Source organism: Delphinus delphis, chromosome 20, assembly GCF_949987515.2.
Source record: "Delphinus delphis chromosome 20, mDelDel1.2, whole genome shotgun sequence".
Lineage (NCBI taxonomy): Eukaryota > Metazoa > Chordata > Mammalia > Artiodactyla > Delphinidae > Delphinus > Delphinus delphis.
Genome location: NC_082702.1, coordinates 678,466 through 698,722, shown reverse-complemented (window position 1 = coordinate 698,722; position 20,257 = coordinate 678,466). Strand labels below are relative to the sequence as shown.

The 20,257-nt window shown below is 43.1% G+C and overlaps 1 protein-coding gene, 1 non-coding gene and 1 pseudogene across 2 annotated transcripts; 1 reads left to right on the top strand and 2 right to left on the bottom strand.

Annotated features, from left to right (window-relative positions):
• The window catches only part of LOC132417228 (zinc finger protein 154-like), a 128,147-nt pseudogene extending 125,431 nt beyond the window's left edge, over window positions 1-2,716 (bottom strand).
• C20H19orf18 (chromosome 20 C19orf18 homolog) lies at window positions 2,601-16,616 on the bottom strand. Its single transcript, XM_060000555.1, is given in 7 exon segments — window positions 2,601-2,889; window positions 3,867-4,033; window positions 7,044-7,146; window positions 10,371-10,412; window positions 11,363-11,467; window positions 11,551-11,662; window positions 16,464-16,616. Coding segments are annotated over 7 exon segments (801 nt in total). The 3' UTR covers window positions 2,601-2,770.
• Window positions 7,741-7,813, top strand: TRNAC-GCA (transfer RNA cysteine (anticodon GCA)). Its single transcript has one exon. It is a non-coding gene; the product is annotated as a tRNA-Cys (tRNA).
• Window positions 16,617-20,257: the final 3,641 nt, after the last annotated feature.

The following is a 20,257-nucleotide window of genomic DNA, read 5'->3' as shown; positions in this document are numbered from 1 at the left end:
GGGCCCGTGAGCCATGGCCGTTGGGCCTGCGCGTCCGGAGCCTGTGCTTAGCTGCGGGAGAGGCCTCGGCACTGAGAGGCCCACATACAGCAAAAAAGAAAAAAAAAGAGTAGCCCCCACTCACCGCAACTAGAGAAAGTTTGTGCAGCAATGAAGACCCAACGCAGCCAAAAATAAATAAATTAATTAATTTAAATAAATAAATAAATATGGTCTGGGGACTTCCCTGGCAGTCCAGTGGTTAAGACTCCATGCTTCCAATGCAGGGAGTGCGGGTTCGATCCCTGGTTAGGGAACTAAGATTCCACATGCCGAGTGGCGTGACCAAATAAATAAATAAATAAATAAGGTCTGCAGCACTGAAGTACACAAATGGTAAAATATGAATTTAGACCTCCTCTTCAAACTATACACAAATATTAGTTGCCAGCAAGGGCACTGGTAGATTCCAAACCTTGTGGCAGCTGCAGGGAGATTGCAGTCCTACAGTGCCGGGCAACAAAAAGACTAAGGCAGAGGAATGCAGTAGAATGTTTAAAGCCCTGAGAAAAATCGGAGCAAGGGTGGGGAGTGAGACTATTAGGGAAATCAAGACATTTAAATGCAGCATAGGGACTTCCCTGGTGGCACAGGGGTTGGGAGTCCACCTGCCAATGCAGGGGACACAGGTCCGGGAGGATCCCACATGCCTTAGAGCAGCTGGGCCCAAGTGTCACAGCTACTGAGCCTGTGCTCTGGAGCCCGTGAGCCACAACTGCTGGGCCCATGTGCCTGGAACCCATGCTCCGCAGCAGGGAGAGGCCACCGCAGTGTAAGGCCCAGGCTAGCCTCAACTGGAGAGGGCCCGCACGCAGCAGCGAAGACCCAATGCAGCCAAAAATTAAAAAAAAAAAAGACTACAAGGCTTTTAATCCTACTTTAAAAAAATAAAAATAAATGCAGCATACTGTATATGATAGAACTGGTGAAACACACACACACACACACACACACACACACACACACACACACACACACCACACACACACACCAGGGAAGATGCATGTCTGGAAAAAACTGAGAAAGCCTGAAGCCTTCACACTGGGTTGATTAGTAAATGTCTTTCCCTGCATGGAGCCAGTCCCTGAAGACTTGGACAGGTGGCTTAATGTAACAATTAAGAGAGCGACAATCCCATCACCTTTTCATAATCACAAGAGTGACATCCGTCATATTCAAAGACCCACACTCAAGAGAAGGGAACTACACAGCTGTGTACACCAGAGGGCAGGAGTCTTGGGGCCATCTTAGAACTCTGCCTGCCTCAGTGATTCTTGCTAAGACACATCTGCCTGAGAAGATTCATGCTCTTCTCACGTGCTTGATACTTGATAAAAGCAGTCCAGGGATTTCCCTGGCGGTCCAGTGGTTAGGATTCAGCGCTTTTGCTGCGGTAGCCCCGGTTCAATCCCTGGTCGGCAAACTAAGATCCTGCAAGGTGCGGCCAAAAAAAAAAAAGAAAGAGAGAAAAAGAGTGTATATATATATGTATAACTGAGTCACTTTGCTGTACAGCAGGAATTAAAACAATGTTGTACATCAAGTATAACACTTGTCTCTTGAGTATTGGTCTTTTGAGTGGTGAGCAGCTGAACTTGGGTTCGGTACCAGCCTCCTCAAGTTACACTAATCTTTTTTTTCAACATTTTCATTGCCCCCAAGAGAATCCTCCTACCCACCAACCATCTTTCCTTTTTCTCCCCTCCTCCGGCATCCAGAACCACTTATCTGCTTTGACCCTCTATGGATTTGCCTATTGTAGGTATTTTGTATAAATGGAATCATACGATGTGTGGACCTTTTGTTTCTAACCGCTTTTACTTAGCATAATGTTTTCAAGGATCATCTATGTTGTACCATGTGTCAGTACTTCTATCTTTCTCCTTGCTTAATAACATCCCACTCTATGGAGAGACCACATCTTGTTAATTTGTTTATCGGCTGATGGACATATGCGGTGTTTCCACCTTTTTCCTCTTATGAATAATGCTGCTAGGAACGTTTGTGTGAGGGTTTCTCTTGTGTGCAGGTACATATATTTTCAATTCTTTTGGATATATACCCAGGAGTGGAATTGCTGGGTCAGGTAGTGACTCTATGTTTACCTTTTCGAGGAACCATCAGACTGTTTTCCACACCAATAGCACCGCTCAGATTAAATCCTGCCCCTTTTGTGTTTCCACAGCTCTCGGTGACTCCCAGTTTACAGCACTCAGTACATCTGGCAATGCTTTATAGCTCTTTGCCTGCAGACCTATTTCCTGCACCAGGTCCCAGATCCCTAAAAACAAAGGTTACTGTCTGCTGTCATATTCATTTTGACATTCTCAGTCTTGTTATACGTAAAATGGAAGCGAGCTACTGGAATTAACAGATAATGTCACTGGGGAAGCTTTGTTTCATGAAAGTGGTTTCCTCACCTGGTCTGAGAGACTTACCTGAAGAAACTACTGGTTAGGAGTGAGAAAAGAAAATCCTGACAATTTCTCTTTCACACTTACGAAGTTGGATTTTTTCCTTTTCCAATTACGTTGTATTTATTCATAAACTCTAAGAACTAGGAAGCAAGATTGCTATATCATATGAATTTATTTCCTGTTTTTACGTCTGGTGTTCTTCCTTTAGAGTGCTCTTGCACAAGGTTCTCCAGGAGCAAGTCATGCTCACACTCTGTCATCTGTCACTGTTTCCCCACACTGGCTAGCATGTCCTGCCTCTCTTTCATTTCTTTTCACAGACACCCCGGATTTGCGGTATGTATAGCATCCTTTATTTCCACTTCCTTTACCAACTTTTGCTCTGTGTTCAATCTCTTCTTTTCCATATGTTTTCTTCTTTTTGATCTAATGACTAAAATGTAGACATAACATTATTTAGATACTAATAAATCAGGAATTAGAGACAAAAGAAGTGAGGAAATATATGGAAAAATAAAGGAACAAACAATGGAATTTTCAGGCTTTCATGAATGTTATTTGTCTGATAAGGATGGTGAAAATTGCATTTCGAAATGATTTTCCCACTTTCTGTATTCAAGCTTTATAAATATCCAGTTTTTAAAATGTATAATATTGTAAATAAACTATACTTCAATTTTTAAACATTTAGAAAAGTTATAACTCAATGCAATGAAAAGACATTAAAAAATATTTTCTAAGAGTACAAGGGCGGTCTGCCTCAGTAAGCATCAATTATCTCTTCTACTCTTGGCCTCTCAGCCTCTCTCTGACTATCTCTGGGGTGGTTAGAGAGGAGATCCATGCAGTGCATGCTTAATAGTATTGAATCAGACACTGCAATCTACGTCGTTTTGCTCTAGAAATTTTAAGCAAGTACTGAAGAATCTCAGAACGTCTACAAAATCAGGTTTCTATGAGCGTATATGTTGTTCTATCCTCACAAGGATTTGCAGGGGTAGTGGGCAATTCTCACTGGGGCGTCTCTGACCTGGGGGTAGTAACCTCTTTTTGTGGGCCTGCATCCCATTTCCACATCAAACTGAGGCAGACAGCGCAGGAGGGCATCTGCCTGTCTGTGGTCAAAACTCGGCAACAACACGACATTGATAAGTATGTTTAAGGGAAATGTTGAGTCCAGGAAAAGTCTTGTTTCCTGAACTCTCTTTTCAGTCCTTGGAATTGCCTTGCAAAAGGAATCAAACAACAACACAGCTGTTTGCCCCTCTGTGTAATTTGATACGAATGGCTCATTCCTGCATATGTGGCTGTAAATATTCATTAGCTTTGCCGTGGAAAACCCAACCATCATTGTCAGCTCAGCTTCCCTTGGATTTTGGATCTGACAAGAAAAGCTGGTTGACCCTCTACCTGAATGAATGAACTTTTACGGTTCCTTCTCACTCTCTGGAAGGAGGTGCGTGGACTCATCCTGGCCCTCATCCTCAGAGCCCTCCTCTTCATCTCCTAATAATGGTATCTTGACATTTTTATAGAGTGACGCAAGTTGTTGTTTTTCCTCAGCCTGTACCAGTCGACTGGAGGACAAAATAGGTACATTTAAAAGCACAATTTTCCCACTAAATCATCCTGTCTTAATCTTGTGACTTTCTGACAGCAAAGGGGTCACTAGTACATGGGGGAGGAAGCAGAAATAGACTTGAACCCAAATAATTATAGAACTATAATTAATTATAGAAATATAATTAGAATTATAGAATTCTATAGTTCTATAGAGTTATAGAACTCAGATTGGGGCTGACACGCAGAAAAGGGGCGAGTGATTTGGAGCCAGGTGACAGGAATGGGGCACTCGGGCTGGGCACAAACCTCCATGATCAAGTTCAATAACATCTTAATGCAATATTTTACAAAAGAAAAATTAATGCCAACAAATCCATGAGGAACACAATGTCAACATTTTAAATAAAGGTAGCATAGGTACCGCTGATTTTTCCTTTTGCTTAGTCTCCAATATGCTTTGGCCCGACATCATCACTGATCATGTATTTAAAATGTTGATATTTTGTTCATCATGGATTTTTGAGGGCATTAATTTAGACTTAAAAATATTGCAATAAATTATTATTTTTCTTGACTACTGAGTTTCTTGACTATTGCACCCCCTTAAATTTTGCACCTGAGGTGAGTGCCTCGCTCACCCACCCTAGGCCCAAACTTGGAAGTGGATCATTGAACAGATATTTCTGTGTGAAGTGAAAATGGGTAATAGAGTATTCTACTTTCTCCTAACATACTTACCTTCCTAATTGTGTTTGACTCATGTAATAACAAACCATTTTAGGGTTAACTTATTTGTGTTCTAAGGGACTGTGATGGAGGAAGGGGTGTAGGGGGAACATTCCAGAATCATGCTCTGTAGCAGGAAGAAATGGCCTGATTGTAAACACTGTTACAGATAATCAGGAAGCTGGAACAGGACCAGATTTTGGGTGAGGAGAGTGAGGTGCTCGCTTTAGGTGCACAGTTTAAGGGGGTGCCAAAAAACTCAGTAATGGGGATAAATATTTTGACTTAATATTGTAAAAAATTGAAATGAGGGGATTCCCTGGCGGTCCAGTGGTTAGGGCTCAGTGCTTCCACTGCCTAGGGCCCAGGTTCAATCCCTGGTCGGGGAATTAAGATCCTGCAAACCTTATGGTATGGCCAAAAAAAAAGAGAAAAAGAAATGAATGGGAAAAATCCATAATAAACAAAATATCAAAATTTTAAAGACAGGATCCATTAGTGCTGTGATGAATGATATGGGAGACTGAGTCAAAAGGGAAAATGTGAGTCCCTATATACATGTTTTTATGTATTATTTTACGGTTCTTCTTTTCCAAAACATTAAAGTAGTTGAAATATATTTTAAAAATTGAAAAGTGCTGTATCATAACTCACAGCATTATTTTAAGTTTAAATACTTTATTTTTACCAGAAACAAAATTTATTATAACTTTACTTTCCTGGTTTAAGTGAAATCAAACTCACCAATATATTTTCAAAAATGTACTTCTGGAAAAAATTAACCACTAAAATTTATGTAAAAACATGAACTTTGGGGCACATATTTTTCCTTTTGCCTCAGGTTCTAAAATGCCACTGGGGGTAACACAAATGTAAAAGCTGTAAATGTTGACATTAGCTCAGTAATTTAATTGGACACTGAAATTCCAGGAGGATACGTTGTAGTGAGTTACTTTAGCAATCTTCATATGTTAACATCTTTGTCTAGACTAATGAAATAAACTGAAATTCTAGTTACATAAATTGAGTCATAGATAACCCAGAACCAAACATACTGGGGACACTCTCTCCTTAGCAAAATTTCTTCAATTTTACCTTTAATTTTGCCTTCATTTGACATATTCCAAGTGGTCCTAAAATGGCTACCTTAAAAAATATCCCATACATGGCAATACATTTCCCATGTACACACTTAATTCTGATAGAGTAAATAATTTAGTACTTCCTCAAGCTGTTTCTGATGGGATATAATGGAGTCCTGGAACTAAATCCTAGAATAGGAATCAATGTGTTTTTCCTGATCAGAGTAGCATGATGTCACGGTGCGGCTCGCTTTCGTCTGACACTAATTTCAAAATGATCACATAACCTGAGCTTGACCACAAGCTTTATTTGTGCGAACAAGATGAAGTGTCTTCCCTAAATGCTACTATTACCCCTACTATTGCATTAATAATAAGTTTCTAGTGAAAGAGAGAGTGGTCACTCTTTTCTGCTTTGCACTATTAAGATTCCCTCCAAAGTATCAAGTTCACTCTAGAAAGCCACATTTTGGGAGGATGACAGCATCTCTGACTGTGGCTTTCAAACATTTTTGATCATGATCCACAGTAAGAGATAAGATTTACCTCACAATCTTGAGTCTGAAAAGGTTGAAAATCAGCATTTACTTTTTGTTGTTGTTGTTGTTGACTACTTTGGCTCTTCGTTGCTGCGTGGGCTTTCTCTAGTTGGGGTGGGGGGGCTACTCTTTGTTGCGGTGCGTGGGCTTTCTCATTGTGGTGGCTTCTCTTGTTGCAGAGCACGGGCTCTAGGTGCACAGGCTTCAGTAGTTGTGGTGCGTGGGCTCAGTAGTTGTGGTGCACGGGTTTAGTTGCTCTGTGGCATGTGGGATCTTCCCGGGTCGGGGCTGGAACCCGTGTCCCCTGCACTGGCAGGTGGATTCTTAACCAGTGAGCCACCAGGGAAGCCCAACATTTGCTTTAATACTTTCTATTCTACTAAATTGTATTCTGTCCTGTTTCTTTTTTGTTTGTTTCCTTGCTTTTTTAAAAATTAATTTCTATTTTTACCTTAAAAATTCTTTTTATCCAGTTTAAATTTTTTCATTTATATCATGACCCAACATGAATATAGCCCATATTCTGAAAAACAGTGTCTGAAAATGTATAATGACCATAATAATTTAAGGATTATAAGAATTATCACCATCATCATCATTACTATCACAAAATAATAACCTAGTTAACTTGTTATGTCTTACTTAAGGATGGTAAAAGTTATTTACCATAGACTTACTATATCATGTAGGAAATAGTGATCCCACATAACAGGGCAATACTGAAGGCTATACACGCAATTGTAATTACTTGAACAATAGCAGGTCTATGAGGAATCAGTGCTAAAAATGGAAAAAAAGTTCTCATAAAATCTCATTTTAGGTGTGACTATCAGTTAATATATTTGTTAATCATATTGTTTTGGCAGACAAAATCAGAAATAACCTTAAAAATAGTATTCTTAACTAAAAAAAAAAACCACAGAGGTTAGATTGTACAGCCTGTGTGAACAAATATAATTTGAATTCTCACCCAATCTCTGATTCCTTTTTCCATCTGCTTCCTGTCTTTGGTCAAAGCCCTCTCTTATGAGACTGGATCCCTGACTCAGTACAGCAGAACCAGCCGTTGATGTAGCTGAAAGGAGAGTGGCCTTAGTTTTGCAACTCAAGTGTTGCCCAGATGGTCTTAGGTTGTGTAGTGCTGTTACAAAAGGAATATTGTAGGGCAATTCAGAATCTAATTATTCCGCAAACCTGTATTGGGGTTGGTATTTAGGCCCACTGAATGTGCTACAAAACCTTGGATGCTTTTTGTAGACCAGGTGTACCACTTCTCCCATTATCTGAAATAAAAATAAATAAACAGAGCTATTGTTGGTACAAACTGAACAAAAGAAATTGACTAAGTACATTACTCAACCACTTGTAGGGACTTCCCTGGTGGTCCAGTAGGTAAGACTCCACGCTTGCAATGCAGGGGGCCCAGGTTCAATCCCTGGTCAGGGAAATAGATCCCAAATGCTGCAGCTAAAGAGTTTGCATGCCGCAACTAAGATCCCACGTTCCGCAACTAAGACACAGCACAGACAAAATAAATAAATATTTTTAAAAAAACAAAAAAAAAATACCACTTGTAAAAATCTGACAAGTTGAAGTGCTACTCCTTGTTGCAAACGTGGCCTTCCCTCACTTTCTGTCCCTTCACTGGTTCAACGACTGAGCTGAGAAGTATTTTGAGATTCATACCTCAATGTGAAGTCAGCCTGACATGACAAAAAGAACCTGGACTGTAAAAATGCTTGCAGATTAAACGCTTAATTGTAGACCTTAGGTGTGGCTTACATAGATGTTCATTCTATGATTCTCTCAACTTTTCTGTGTTTTCAGATTTTCTTAATGAAATATTAGGGGTGGGGGGGTATGGGTTACAGTCTGTTTCAATACAATGACTCCTGAAAATTGGTTGCTGGACTTGGCAATGGGAAGGTCATTGGAGACCTAGTCAAAGGAGATGTTATCGATGTGCATGAGTGAAACAGGTCTGAGAGAGAACAGGGGGAAAGGAATTGGAGAGAGCAAGTTTTGGAAACTTCCTGAAGAGTTTTGCTGTCATGGAGGGAAGAGAAATGGGGGCAGCTCCCAGAGGAGGCTGAGGGATCAAGAGATGAGTTTTGTTTTTTAATATGGGAAAACCGACAGCATGTTCATATAAGAACGGGGATGATACTTTTAAATACTGTGATGTTCCTGGAAAGGGAGAGAGAATTGCCTGGGGTGTCCCCAGTTGGCCTGAGAGGATGTTAGCTGGTGCATAGGTGAGGGGTCAGCCTTGGCCTAGACAGGAGGAAAAATGAGAAAGTACAACTGTGCTGGATCAGGGGATGCAGACACTCTGTCAAGTGCTTGTGTTTTGTCAGTGATGGAGGAAACAAGGTCATCCCCTAAGAGCGAGCTTGGGGTAGATATGTTGGGAGTATTTGTGGGATGAGAAAAATAGACGAGAAAGTCACCAAGAAAAAGGGGAGGGTAAATGAACTAAGGAAATGGAGTAGCTTACTTTCTTTTTTTTTTTTTTTTTTGCCACACCACGTGGCTTGTGGGATCTTAATTCCTTGACGAGGGATTGAACCCAGGCCCTGGCAGTGAATAAGTCCTAATCACTGGACTGCCAGGGAATTCCCTGGAATAGCATATTTTAAATAAAATTCCCAGAAATGGAATTGCGGGGTATATTGACTCTATTTTCTTATTTTCTATATCCTTGATGGTCTACCATTTGGGGCCTTCATCCTGGGAAGGCTCCACCTCTCAGGGCTGGCTACTTCCCAGAGACAGCAAGCGACTCCCCTGTGGTGTCTTTGATATTCAAACCAACCATCAAACCCTCACACACCAGGCCAATACTCTCTCTGCCCTGAATCACCCCAGGGCCAGGTACTGGACACCTGAGAACCACTCGTATAACCCAGAGCCCACCAAAATTATTCAAACTATGCAACACTAAGCTTACTCCATGTACCTACCCCACCTCACCCATTTCTTCCCCCAAAACCCCCAATAGAAGCTCTGGGTCATTCTCTCCCCTCTCCTCCTCCTGCCTCCTAACCCACTCTGGTCCTTTCCCACATGGCCTGGCATGCTGTGCCATGCCTTCTGTTTCTAGGATTCCGTGTGTATAAAGGTCTTCCTTCATGACAACCATTTCTGTGTCTGCGTGTATTACCATTCCTGATTAAAACAAATCCCAGGTATATTTCAACACTCTGGGTCAAAAAGTGAATGCATTCTTTTCATAAGAATTGCCAATTGTGCTCTGTAGAAGTTGTACTCATTCCTAGCCTACAAACAAGATATGAGATTATCTTTCTCTACTCTTTTGCCAGGAGAGTTTGTCGTGAAGTATCTTGCCTATTTTCAACATGATAGCTGAAAACTGGAATTCTAGTTTATTTTCAATGTGTATTTTCCCTATTATGAGGTAGACATCTTTCCATATAACCAAGAGCTGAAGGTTACAGGAGAAAATGGGAGTCTTCCAGTGACCTGACTAGACAATTCTGTCTCTCTCTGTATCAGAAGCTACACTTGGGACCCAAAGCTCAGGCGTGGCAGAGGTCTCAGTGAACCTCTATTGCCATCTCACAAGACAAGTTAGTGTCAAAGTAAGGACTAGAATGTGGGCCTTCTGATACCTTGGCCTGAACTTCTTTTCTGGGCTTTGGTGCTGACGAGGGGGTGGGGGGTGGTGAACTGGGAAGTGAAATATTATAGCTGGGCTTTAGGGAGGGTAATAGCGTCTTTGGGATGGATGGAGGGATGGATTAATTGTGGATTTTTTTTTCCTGTATTTCCTGATGCTTTGACCTCTGTGCTATTTTCTAATCTGCCCCAAGCAACATCATTACTAATCCAACCATGGGGCGGGGGACGGCTTTTTCTAATTTGCACAAAGGGGCTGTACAGGTTAGTGACAAGCAGCGCAGGGTGCCCTCTGGAGCCACACAGCACAGCAGCTGTGTGAACGTCCATGGATCCCACCCACCCTCCCAGATGCCTTGACTTACCAGCACGCCCTGGGAATGGCATGGGTGTAGTACGTGCTGGAGCTATACGGACGTTGAAGGGGATCAGAAAGAAGAGACAGGTTTAAGATGCACTTAGGAAAATTAAGACGTAACTTGGTATTAGATGAGGGGGCCTAAACCGTAGTTTCCAAATAGCTAAGATGGTAAATGTTCTCAATAAATTTATTCCAATACCTAGTGTTGATAGAAATGCGTGGCTTAATTTGCAAAAGCATGCTGCTCTGCTTGCATCCAGTGTTTCCTTTGATGAATCTGGACCATTAAGAACATATTGCATGTGGGTCCTGATCTGCTTTTGCAGTCACGCAAGCTGGGAAACCTCCTCCCAAGCTGAGGACCTGGAGAAACTTAGCACAGAGCTGAAGAGGGCTGTGCTCTCATCAGGTCGGAGAGCCGGGGCCAGGGAGGGCCCAATAGTCACAGCCCTTCTGTCACCCAGCTTACGGAGAGTGAAGAGTATAGGATATAATTTCCAAGCAATGCTTATCTAGTTTTATTATTTTATGGACCATGCTACTAACAAATATACAAGAAGAGACACATTGGGCTTCCCTGATGGTGCAGTGGTTAAGAATCTGCCTGCCAATGCAGGGAACACAGGTTCAAGCCCTGGTCCTGGAAGATCTCACATACCGTGGAGCAACTAAGCCCGTGCGCTATAGCTACTGAGCCCGCACTCTAGAGCCCGCAAACCACAACTACTGAGCCTGCACTCTAGAGCCTATGAGCCACAACTACTGAGCCCACGTGCTGCAACTACTGAAGCCCGTGTGCCTAGAGCCCGTGCTCTGCAGCAAGAGAAGCCACTGCAATGAGAAGCCCACGCACTGCAAAGAAGACCCATGTAACCAAAACTAAATTAAAAAATTTTTTAATCTTAAAAAAAAAAAGAAGAGACACATTGATATAGCACATAAGAGGACCCCAGAATACATTCTCATTTCACTGAACGAATACTAACAATGACTCACCTCTGTGTTTTGAGAAAGCTCCTTGAACGTGAGATAATTGAAATTCCTTAGCGTACAGTGTGGGCTTTTGGGTGACATTTGTCGGTCTTTGTGACTGCATATAACCTGGAAAAGAAAAGTTGTAGCAGTGAAATATAATTACTCCTTTTTACTTCCTCTAAAACAAGTGAAATCATGCTTGAAGCTACCCATTAAGCGTGTTGTTTGTCCAGCTGGTTTGAACTCATCTGCATAAGGCAAGCACAAATGAAGTGGGAATTCCATTACAAACAAAAATAAAATGGCGAAAGAACTTTGAACCTGTCCATCGTTCCAAAACTGCTAGTTTGTTATCGTATGGGTGAAAGGAAGTATTTAGTTGTAGGCTAGCATCTGTCCTATATTTCTCTGAGGAACTAAGGAGCTCTTCTCACTACAGAATGTTTGCGTTCTGACTGGGAACCACCAGTGTGAAGTCAGCTCACGTTGCCACATGGAATTCTTTCACGGAATCAGGTCAGCCAGTGGTGAGCCTAACAGAATGAGTGAGTGCGCTGGGAGGGATGCTAAGCTCTTGGGTACAGATGTGAATAAGAACAGGTCCCTGCCCTCAGAGAACGTCCAGATTAGTGAGGAGGCAGATAGAAATCAATTATAATCCCATGTGAGGCCTTCCCTGGCAGTCCAGTGGCTAAGACTCCGTGCTTCCAGTGCAGGGGGCCCGGGTTCGATCCCTGGTGGTGGAGCTAGATCCCACATGCACGCCACAACTAAGACCCAACACAGCTAAATAAATAAATAAATATTTAAAAAATAATAATAATTCAATGTGGAATTATTATTATAAAAATGTGGAAATGGGATAGAAAACTAGATGGCATGGAAGAAGGTTGTCCCCTGGACGTGCCCCTTGCCCATCTGGTAGTTCCCACAATACAGAAAACAGGTTTTCATTCCTCCTACCAATTAGAATAAGTGAACAGACCAGAGACCGTTCGAGGCTTGTAAAGTCCCCTGGGGTTAGGAGCTGGTTCCTCGTGTGCTGTGCCCCAAAGGGCAGCTGTCCTTCCTGAATGTCAGGAGATGACAAGGCAGGCCTCCAGATATACGCCCTCTGTGGACCATGAAGTTTCTTGCTCTGCTCTTACAACAACCCAATCTGCCTTCCTCCCTTCCTGCCATGCCCGGGGATGAGCCAGGTAAGAACAAGCACCCCACGCTCTCTCTCTAAATCCTGCAGTCTCAGAGTCACCCCCAATCAAGCCTGTCTGGATGAGTTCATCTGCTGTGTCTCTTTGAACTTAGTTTGGGGCTCCCTCTCGGTACGGTGACCTTTAGACTGGATTTAGGTCTCTCAAGCGCCCCATGGACACCGCTGTCTTTGGGGCTGGTCTGGGATATCAACTTCCCAATGGTCACTACTGCCTTGCCCAATCCTCTCTGATAGGTCTGTGAACACCTGGCTCTTCCTAGACTTGGTTCTTACAGTCTGTGCACCCAGCCCAGCTGGATGAATCCTACAAGCATCAGAATACCACTGTGAGTTAATAATGCTGACAGATGTGTAGCGAATACAAGGTCAAGCTATGAGGATTAGGCCAAGAGATAAGATCTTTCATAATGTCACCAAAACCTTTCAACAGATTCCCTTAAATCCAGAGGTGCCTGACCTGTTCTCTTGGCTTTCTTCCAAAGTAGTGTGTCCGGTTGCAAAACTGTGTTCCCAACCTTCGTCATATGCCTTATAGGACAATTCCTCATTGTCACCTTTACCAAAATTTGCCGTCAGTGGCCATGTCCAGCCGTCCCAGTCAGTTTAGCATCTCCACAACCCAGGTGGCAAGTGTTATTCACCCCAAATAATATTGTTAATGATGTTGGAGCACTACAGTGTGGATTGTATTGTAGTTTTTTTTTATTGAAGTGTAACTTCAATTGTGTAACTGACATTAACATTATATTAGTTTCAGGTGTGCAACATAATGATTCGATATTTGTATGTATTGTGAAATGATCATAAGTCTAGTTAACATCTGTCACATATACATATTACAACATATATAATTACAAAATTTTTCTTGTGATTAGGACTTTTAAGATCTACTCTCTTGGGACTTCCCTGGTGGTCCAGTGGTTAAGAATGTCTTGTAATGTATGGGACGCCGGTTCGACCCCTGGTTGGGGAACTAAATCCCACACGCCGAGGGGCAACTAAGCTCTTGCATCACAACTAGAGAGCCCGCACGCCACAATGAAGAGCCCACACACTGCAACTAAGACCAGACACAGCCAAAAATAAATAAGTAAATAAATATTTTTTTTAAAAAAAAGATCTACTCTTAACAGACTGGTGGTTGCCAAGGGCGAGGGGGTTGGGGGAGGGATGGAATGGGAGGTTGGGGCTCGCAGATGTAAGCTTTTATACAGAGACTGGATAAACAACAAGGTCCTACTGTATAGCACAGGGAACTCTATTCAATATCCTGTGATAAATCATAATGGAAAAGAATATATAAAAAACGAATGTATATATATGTATAACTGAGTCACCTTGCTGTACAGCAGTAATTAACGCAACATTGTAAATTATCTATATTTCAATAAAAAATAAAGACAAATAAAAACATTTACTTTCTTAATAACTTTCAATATGCAATACAGCATTATTAACTACAGTTGTGATGCTGTACATTACATCCCCATGACTTATTTTATAAATGGATCTTTGTACCTTTTTACCCCTTTCACCTATTTCATCGTATTGTAAAATTTTAAATTTTGTATTTTCCTGCTGCCTCAACATACCCGCAAACAGGCTGTGAGCACCCCTCCCAGGTGACCAGGCTTATCAAGTGATAAGGCTGGCCCCTGCTACAAGGGGCTTCCTCTTTGCTCTCCCCTGAACATGACCTAGTAACATTCAAAAGCACCAATGACATACCTCATGCCTATCCCTGTGTATTCTACCCACACCCTTAATAAAAGCACTTGCCTGTGGGCTAGTCTTCACTCTCTGCTCCCCACCTGCTTGGTTGAGCCCGCTCCCTGGCTTACAGTATGTGTGGACCTTCGTGGCATGCCGTACCTCCGTCTTTCTTGGACCTGTGAGTATAATAAACTTTGTTTCTTCCTGCTACTCTCCTGTGTCTCCTCTTATGGCTGCACCTGACTGACCATCACCTAAAAGAACATAAAACAGTGTTCATAACATTATTTATAATAACCAAAAAGTTATTATAAACCCAAATGTCCATCAACTGATGAATGGATAAACAAAAAGGGTATATCCACATGATGGAATATTATTCATCCAAGAAAAGGGGAAAAGTACTGATTTATGCTACAACACTGATTAACTATGAAAACATTACGCTAAGTGAAAGGATCCAGAAACAAAAGGCCACATTATATCATTCCATCTATATGAAAGGTCCAAAATAGGAAAATCCATACAGACAGAATGTAGATTACTGGTTGCCAAGGGCTGGGGGGAGGAATGAATAGGGAGTAGAGTAATTGCTAATGGGGTTTCCTTTTGGAGTGATGAAATGTTCTGGATTTAGATAATTGTGAGGAATGAACAATATTGTGAATATACTAAAAACCACTTTAAAAAGGTTAATGTTATGGTATGTGAATACCTCAAGAAAGCTATTGCTTTTTCAAAAGACTTCCTTTTTTAGAGTAGCTTTATGTTCACAACAGAGTTCCCACGTACCCCCTGCCCCCTCATACACACACACACACACACACACACACACACACACAGCCTTCTCCATGATTGACATCCCACACCAGAGAGGTACATTTGTTACAGCTGATGAACCTACATTGTCACATCATAATCGAAGTCCCTAGTTTATGTTGAGGTTGACTCCCGGCATTACACATTCTGTGGGTTCTGACAAAGGTAGCATGACATGTATCCAATCTTATAAAATGTCATACAGCACAGTTGCCCTGCTGTAAAAATCCACTATGCTCCACCTATTCATCCCTCTCTCCTCCCCCAACCCTCTGGCAACCACTGATATTTTCACTATCCCCATAGTTTTCCCTTTTCCAGAATGTCATATGTTGGACTCATACAGTATGTAGCCTTGAATACATACTCAAATTGGCTCCTTTCACTTATTAATACTTATTTAATATATTCTTTAGTAGTATGTTTCTCCATGTCTTTTCATGGCTTGGCAACTCATTTCTTTTCAAAGCTTCAAAGCTCTTTTTAAAATAAGGTGTAGTTGATTCATAATATTAGTTTCAGGTGTACAACACAGTGATTCAAAATTTTTATAGATTATACTCCATTTAAAGTTACTATAAAATATTGGCATATCCCTTGTTATGTACAACACATACTTGTAACTCATTTATTTTATACATGGTAGTTTGTACCTCTTAATCACCTACCCCTGTCTTGTCCCTCCCTGTCAAAGCTATTATTTTTAAAAAATGAGAAAAGCCTTTGAGTTTGGGTGATCTTTGTTTTTTTTTGTTTGTTTGTTTTTTGCGGTACGCGGGCCTCCCACGGCTGTGACCTCTCCCGTTGTGGAGCACAGGCTCCGGACGCGCAGGCTCAGCGGCCATGGCTCACGGGCCCAGCCGCTCCGCGGCATGTGGGATCCTCCCGGACCGGGGCACTAACCCGTGTGCCCTACATCAGCAGGCGGACTCTCAACCACTGCGCCACCAGGGAAGCCCGACTTTGGGTGATCTTAAGTGCAGCCCATGGACTACAACTCCCAGAAGCCTGCACAGGCCGCTGTCTCTCAGCGGCCTGAGTGCTCTCATTAGTCGGAGGCACGCCACGGTGCCCTCTGGGAGTTGTAGTCTGAGCCTCACAGGCCCGAGGAGGCCAGGACCCGGCCTATGGACCACAATTCCCAGAAGGCTGTGCAGCCCAGCCGCGTCTCCTAGGTAACTGAGGATGGGCTCCACCACAGTCTCTTCCTGCTACGGTTGTTCTCCAGTTGCCTTAAGCTTTTTGCTCAAGGTTAGGAGTTTTTAATTATTACCGGAAAGAAGGTAAATCCGATCCAAGCTTCTCCACCATGACCATGACCTTTTCTCTTGGGCTTCAGTACTTTTTAATAATGTGGTTTCTTTGTGTTTATCTTGCTCTGAAGTTCACTGAGCGGTTTGAATCTGTACGGTGAAGCGTTTCATCACTTCTCTGCGCACTGCAGCACCACGTTGGTCCAAGTTTCCATCTCTTGCCGGAACGAACACAGTAGCCTCCGCGCTTGCCTTCCTTGGTAACGGTTGCCTCCATCAGGTCATTATCCACACAGCAGCCACTAGGACCTCTTTAAAAACAAAAGCATTTTCTGTCCTTCCTGGTTAAAGTTGCTCAGTGGTTCCCATACAGAAACCCAGCCTTCGTGCGTGTCTGGGCAGCTCACCAAGGCCTTGTGGGAGGTCATCCTTCCTGCTGTGGGTTCTGACCAGACCCAGAAGCAGGGCCTGGAGCCAACTTCTGCCAAACAGAAAACAAAATCAAGCTTAGGCAAGGAGAGACTACGTTCAGAAAGACGATTCCAGTAAGGAGAGGGGGACTGTTGCAGTAGGGAGAACACTCTTGACAGTAAGATCTGCAGGCATCTCCAAGGCTGCACAGAAAGGAACTTTCTTTCATAGGGAGGAGTGAACAAGGCTAGAAAGAACCGGGTGCGGGGAGTGGAAGATCGGACTGCAGCAGGAGATGTCTTGCTGTCAGCTGGTTCTAGAGAGGGGCCACTTTCCTGCATTCGAATACTTATTTAACCTTAGGAGTAAGTCAGAGTTCAAGGGTCTTTGGGGAGTGAAGAAGCTGAACTAAAGTTTGGTGAAGTCAACTCAACAGACTTTTGTTCTGATTGATCAGTCTAGCTAATCATTTATGAGAGTGAATGGAAATTTGGAGAGTCTGGCTCTAGCCTTGTCCTATGTGAAAGAGGGGTCAAGAGTCCCATCTGTCCTTCACAGTAAGCCGTTTCCTGGAACACAAAAGGTTGGAGGGATCCAACTGTCTGTTTTCCAGGAGCCTGGAGGAAAGGTTCAACATTGTCACCCCTCACCTCCAGGTTTCACCCCTCCTTTATCCCAGAACCCTTTGAAGAGGATCTTGGGGTTGCCCCTCTAGGCCACATGAAGCCTGGGCTACCAACTTTTCCTATGGTGTCATCATTGCATGGGGCCGGGTTAGAGTCCCTCACACCTTGCTTGGGTTCTGCCCAAGGTGGACCCATAATGATCCCAATCCAAGCTGGCTTTCTTCCATATCAGGTCCCATTGGATGTCTGCTCCCAGCATGACAAGAATCTCCAGAGCACTGGGTCTAGCGGATAGGGGTTGGGGCCAGGAGGTCTATATTTTTAATAAGCCCCCAAGTGACTTTTAGGATCAGGAGTTTGGGGAGCAAGGCCAAACTTAGTGACTTTCTGCTGGAAAATCTGATCGGGTTCCCTGTGATTCGGGCCCCCAGTTCTCCACCTGGGGACCCTCCATCCTCAGGGCATAAATACTTGTCTAGACTCTTCAGCAGTTCCTCCCACCACGAGGACCCACCTTGAGAACATTGCTGCCCATAAGTGCTGCTCACTCCATCTGCAGAGCGATTTTGTCTCTGTGACGACACAAGGGAGGGTGTTGCCTGTGCAGACAGAACAGCATCTGCAGGGAAGGCTGGGATGAGCCCTGACCCTCGTGACTCGAAGACTCTGTGTTGCTGGAGAGCAGGACCACCCACATTCCTGGCCACTTCTCTCCTCTGCCCACAAGGTGAGTCTGATTTGTGGTGTCTTTGATATCCACCCCCACCCCCCATTTTATGGCCAAGCCTTCTGACTAGTCCTTCTCCCACATACAGGTGTTCTTGACCATCTGTCTATGATTGCGAAGCCCTTCTCCCTGTGGGCACCACTCCACAGTCACCCCCAGTCTCCTCTCCCTGGTCAGGAGACCCAGGATGATGAGAACTCATGGCCACCCCACCTGATGAGGTCGGGCTGCTGGGAAGCACAAGCAACAACCTGCTGGTGTGTTCCAAGCACTCACAGAACCACTGGACACTAGGGACACAGCACGACCAGGACCAACGAGGTGCCCTCCCCCATGGAGATCACAGCCTAATGTGTGGTTTCGGGAGATGGTGTGGACAGTAAGGAAGGAAAAAAATAGACCAGGTGATGTTCTGTAGTGACGTGTGCGATGAAGCAAGTAAACAGGGCAGTGAGGTGGAAAGTGAGGAGAATTCGTTGACTGGATGGTCCGGCATCACCCACAGCTGCAGTGACACAGCCTCTGGTTCAGGCTTCCCGAGGAGTGGAATCAAGGCAGGGCTTTGGAGTAGCTGAGAGACAGGCAGAGACTACATCACATCAGGCACATGTTTCTCCACCCTGCCTCCACAGAGCCCTGGGCTGGTGAATCACATTTCAGTTATCTTGTGAGGTAAGAAGTCAGTGATTGGCTTTCTGATGCCTTCACCTCTCCATCCTAGTATCCATCCTCCCACCCCTGAATTCAGTGGGGTTTACAGGGACCAGGATCTGATCCTGTCTCATGTATGCATAAAAACTGATGGAGTAGCTGCTTCCCTAAGAGAAATAAATGTGCTCACTGGCCAGGCAGTAAGCAATTTTCTGAGCATAACTATTTCAAAAAGAAAAACACCACACTGGATTACAGATTCCACCAGAAGCACGTATATTAGAACAGATGGACCAAAATTTTAACTTAGTCAATTAAGTACATTTAAAGAGATATGGCATGATACTAACAATAGGAAATGAGAATAAGAACACATAAAAGAGAACCAAGTAGAAATATTAGAAATGTAAAATAGTGGTTGAAATGAAGACACAATAGAGGAAATGAGCAGCAAAATGGACAGCTGAGAAACAAATGAGCAAGCTGAGGAAATGTCCAGACAAAAGGAAGAAAGGAGAAGGAACTAGAGGACATAAAAGAGCAGGTAACAGATATGAACAACAGACACAGATATGCTGACATCTAAATAATAGGAGTCCTAAAAAGAGAAACTTTTTAAATGGCAAAAATGAAATATTAAAAAATAAGAGATAAATTTCCCAGAATGTAAAACGTAATAAAGACATCAGATTAAAAGGCCCATAGAAGTGTCTTACGAAGTTAAACATTTACTTACCATACAACTCAGCTGTTCCACTCCTAGGTCTTTACCCAAGGTAAATGAAAACCTGCATACACAAAAAAGCCCTGAAGAAGAATGCCCATAGCGGCTGCATTTACACTAGCCCAGAACTGGAAACAAGTCAACGTCCATCTAGGTGAACAGGATGACTACCACCTGTGGCACATCCGCATAATGGAAAGCTACTCGGCAAAGAAAGTAGACCACTGATAAATGCTACAACGTGGATGAGCCTCCAAAACATGCTGAGCAAAAGAATCTGCATACAAACGTAGCATATGAATACTGTATGATTCTATCTTTATAAAACCCTAAAAGACAATTCTAATATGTACTGACAAAGCAGACATGTGGTTGCCCAGTCTTGGGGTAGGGTGGAGATTAACTATGAAAAGACATGAGGGAACTTTTTGGAGAAGGGCAAATATTCTCTATTTTTGTTGTAGTGGTGGCTGCAAGGGTGTTGACATTTTTCAAAACTCATCAAACTGTGGCCTTAAAGGGAGAGTCATCAGCATACCAGTTGTGTTTACAGGGCTTCCAGACTGGATGAGATCAAGGCACTGTGAGCAGATGGGAAGTGGGCAGTCTGACAGTAAGAGGTAAAGGAGGTGGAGAAGGAACAGCAAATGGGGCCTGAAATGAGAGAGGCGGGAGGCAAGTCCCAAAGGCCAGGTGAACGTGTTTCAAGGAGGAAATGATCTATTATCTAAGAATCTAAGATGCTGCTGATAACGTCAAGGAAGAAAACAGAACTGACC